Source organism: Haplochromis burtoni, unplaced genomic scaffold (genome assembly GCF_018398535.1).
Source record: "Haplochromis burtoni strain Fernald_Lab_line unplaced genomic scaffold, NCSU_Asbu1 Contig_269, whole genome shotgun sequence".
Taxonomy (NCBI): Eukaryota; Metazoa; Chordata; class Actinopteri; order Cichliformes; family Cichlidae; genus Haplochromis; species Haplochromis burtoni.
Genome location: NW_024582630.1, coordinates 520,423 through 524,452, shown reverse-complemented (window position 1 = coordinate 524,452; position 4,030 = coordinate 520,423). Strand labels below are relative to the sequence as shown.

Below are 4,030 nucleotides of genomic sequence, written 5' to 3'. Positions count from 1 at the left end.
AGAGGACAGAGGGACACCGAGCAGAGCTGCTGGAAGACGAGGCTGCAGAGGCGCAGAGAGACCGGGCATCACAACAGTCTGCTGAGAGTTCTGAGAGTGAACAGAAATGATAGCAGCTCCGTGTTGTGCAGTAAACAGCGGGGATCTGCGCCTCAGTGGAGCTGCAGTGAGTGGCAGGTTTAAAGCGCCATCAGACACTTTTATTGCTCCGCTGTTACATGAAACGGGGAAGTTTTCTGGAGTATTTTACGCACGTCCCTGATGTGCAGTCCAGCTTCTCTAAAAAACAGAGTAAAGGTTTGAAAATCTGGAGCTTTGTGAGACGGAAGCGAGCGGCCTTTACTGAACGCAGTCAATGTCTCAAAGAATAAAAACAGTACACGTTTGTACATATTGACCATTATGTGTTCCATCGCATATATATTTTATTTCTGGCTGCTGTTTTTGACCACTTTTAAGCCAAAAAAAGAGCCAATTTTAAAGCCACCTTTGTTCCACATTTTGGCTGTGAAAATGCCTCCTGGCGCTAAAAATTGTCGTTTATTATTTTGGGTAATGATTTTCAGAGAAACTTCTACTATTAGTCAACTCAGTTACACTTCATCTACAAGGCAGGAACTCTTAACCTGACCTTGACGTATCACCGCCGACACGAACTGTTAGCCTCTGAAAAGCGCACGGATTGGCACAAAAACCAAGGGCCACACAAAACTACAAGGACCCCGGGGGTATAAATGGTAAATGGCCTGCATTTATATAGCGCTTTACTAGTCCCTAAGGACCCCAAAGCGCTTTACATATCCAGTCATCCACCCATTCACGTACACATTCACACACTGGTGTGATAACCAGTGTAAAATAACAATAATAATTTAAAAATAACTCTGTACATTAGATTCAAATATAATAATAAACGTATAGGGCCAGCTATTTGCAGGGCTGTTTCTGTGCTTCTTGGAGCTAAATGAGTGCGTAAAAAGTGGGGAAACTAATTTAAGTACAATCTAAGGAGCTTGGAAAAACAAAGCGTCTGGACTTCTTTAAGTTTCTTGACTACGTTTCATCTCTCATCCGAGAAGCCTCTTCAGCTGTATAGCGCAATTGGTGGAGAGTCCCAGATTTTAAGTCCTGTTGGGACTGTCCCCAAGATGTACAGAAACATGAAGGAACCGGGCAGTGGACGAGTATTGTCAGTACAATTCTTAGTTCACCACGTTCAAAAAACATAACCAGTCCGTGCAAACGCGTCACCTATGCCCCTCCCTCCTCTCTCTCTAATTCCCAAACGTTTCTCTTCCAGCCTTCACGGACTTTCCATTTCACACACACCCCTCCCCCTGATACCAGAAGAGGCAGAGGTGCTCCTTCCCCTCCCCGGTCCAAACTTCACTCACAAAGCCCGATATTATATCTGTCAGGCAAGACATTTGCATGGACAAACCCGGGACTAATACCCGTGTTTTCGTGCGATTTATGGCGATGAGGGATTTCAGAGGCTTAACGCACCTCCGATTGCCAAACAAGGGGCTTTTACGCTCAATTATTTGCTAGAGAAAAAAGTGGGAAAAGGCGAAGGGGAGTGCATGTTACTCGGAGGGCTTCATTTCCTCGATGCTGCAGAGCAGGAGCTAGATGACATGATGCTGCAGAGCCCGCTCACCTCCACGCCGTTTTCTGTCAAGGATATCCTGAAGCTGGAGCAGCAGCAACAACAACAGCAACAGCAGCAGTCCGGAACCCTGGAGCTCACGCACCGAATCCACACCCAGCAGCACTTGTCCCGCTCTCCTCCCCAGCAGCAGCAGCAGCATTTCCAAACCGCGCCGTCCTGCATGCTCGTCGGAGCCCGGGACAGCCCTTCCTTCTCGGACGGAGAAGACAACCTGGCTTACCTCAGCGCGCTTGCAGTGCGGGAGGAAGAACGGGGGGACACCAGCCTATCTCCGGACATGTACGTGCATCCCGGCTTGCAGGGAGCCAAGTTAGAGGCCGCCGAGCTGGAGGAACAGGAAAGCAGTGAGTACAAACTCGAGCTGCTGTTGTAAAAACTGCACGAAAAGGCAAAAGACGCGCGTAAAAGTATTTTAAAAAATTTCAACAGGCCTTTTAAAAAAACCCAGAAATATTCACAGTATAAAGGACGAAAGAGCAAAGCGGATTAAACCTTTAATATGTCAAATTTTCAGTGCCCGCAGAATGCTTTACATGTTTACCACAAACTCAGTGACCTGTAACCCAACCAAACAGCAAATAGTAAAAATGCCTCTAATGTTAACATCAACTTTCACACAACACTTTCTTTGTAACTGATCTGGTCACAGTTGTATGGCTCATTATCAAATTTAATACCAAGAGACTTTAAACTTAATGTGAGCCACGTGAGAAAACATAACATAGTTTGTGAAATGTTCTAAATAATATACGCGTGACCTTAAAGATGACACCCGGCGGAAAAATCAAAAGATAATACGTGCAAAAAATACTTAATAAAATACGTGGATCATAATTTGGGTTACGCGGCTTTCTGGGGCCTCTTGTCTCTGCCCGGCTCTTCCGTCTGCACACACGCCGGGCGTTATTCCAATAAAGAGCTTCCAAATGGTGGAAGTCAGAAGCCCTGAGACGAATCCAGTAAAGTCTGGAGATGTCAAACACTTTCTAGTGGTTCAGTCGCTTGCCTGTTATTTGGAGTCTGTTATGCTGTCTGGACCATAAACCGACAATTAGTTTAAAGAGGCTTGTAAAAGAAGTGACACCGACAAGTAGCGCTAATAAACACAGGCGGACACGGCGACTTCGGCTCCTCTCTACAGAGTTCACACAATTATTCATCAGACATAAACTGTTGACAGAATTAGCGGGTAGGTGACTTGCATCCTTCTATGTTCAGAAGTGTTAAAAATAAATGAATAAATAAACCAACTATAATTAGTCCATTCCGGCGTTGCGTGTTTTATCTTTGAATTGTGCGCCCTGGCTAAAAGCTTGAGCTGCAGTGGAGTGTTGTCTCTGCGGTGACAGGTTCTCGTGAAGCTGACAGGTACTGACGGGCCTGTGGCTTCAGTTCAATACTTTATTGAGTGAGGATTAAAACAAATACCACAATTGGGAGACATGATTACCGTGTTTTCTTAAAGAGATATTAACTTCATACTTCTGTGAATTTCCCAACCTGCCCAGAAAACTGCGGGCTGGTGTCCCGGGAGGAAGCAGCCGAGGGCGGGCAGGGCGACACGGAGAGGCCGGTGCAGAAGCAGAGGAGCCGGCGGAGACCCAGAGTGCTTTTCTCCCAGGCGCAGGTCTTCGAGCTGGAGAGGCGCTTCAAGCAGCAGCGCTACCTGTCCGCCCCGGAGCGAGAGCACCTGGCGACCACCCTCAAACTCACTTCTAACCAGGTGAAGATCTGGTTTCAGAACCGCCGCTACAAGTGCAAACGGCAGCGGCAAGACAAGTCTCTGGAAGCGACGGGGCAGCATCATCCTCCGCCGCCGAGGCGCGTGGCCGTACCGGTGCTGGTTCGGGATGGGAAGCCGTGTCTGGGAGGAGCGCAGAGCTATGCCGCCGCGGCTACTGCTCCGTACGGATCCAATCCGTACGGCTATAACGGATACCCGGCCTACACGTACAACAGCCCGGCGTATAACACCAACTACAGCTGCACCTACACCAGTATCCCCGCCCTTCCTCCCTCCGGCACCCCCAACGCCTTCATGAACATGAACTTGGGAAACGTGAGCGGCCTCGGCAGCTCCCCACAGGCTCAAACACACCAAGGGACAGCGGTCACATCTTGTCAGGGCTCGCTGCAGGGGATCAGGGCCTGGTAGCCCACCATAACAGAACCAGTATCTGTGACACTAATCCGCCACTGAGCTTTCTAGGAGAGAAGCATTTTTATGATGAATAATTTGTCCAGATAAACGCGGGCAATGTGATGAGTCTTCCCGTCTCCCGTGAGAAGTCTGTGTGTCTGTGTATAAACTGGAGGGCATTAGTGCCTCCAGGAGAGAGACAGACCACTCCATCACGG

General features: G+C 48.3%; 1 protein-coding gene across 1 annotated transcript; it reads left to right on the top strand.

The window, feature by feature from the left end:
• Window positions 1–893: 893 nt before the first annotated feature.
• Window positions 894–3,827, top strand: LOC121815673 (homeobox protein Nkx-2.3-like). Its single transcript, XM_042227584.1, has 2 exons — window positions 894–2,016; window positions 3,181–3,827. Exons 1-2 carry the CDS (start codon window positions 1,584–1,586, stop codon window positions 3,825–3,827), a joined length of 1,080 nt encoding a protein of 359 aa, XP_042083518.1. The 5' UTR covers window positions 894–1,583.
• Window positions 3,828–4,030: the final 203 nt, after the last annotated feature.

Bases quoted from the DNA above. Each gene is read 5' to 3' on its own strand.
- LOC121815673 (XM_042227584.1), top strand. From the start codon at position 1,584: ATGTTACTCGGAGGGCTTCATTTCCTCGATGCTGCAGAGCAGGAGCTA. The intron at 2,017-3,180 runs GTGAGTACAAAC...CAACCTGCCCAG, and splicing joins GCTGGAGGAACAGGAAAGCA to AAAACTGCGGGCTGGTGTCC.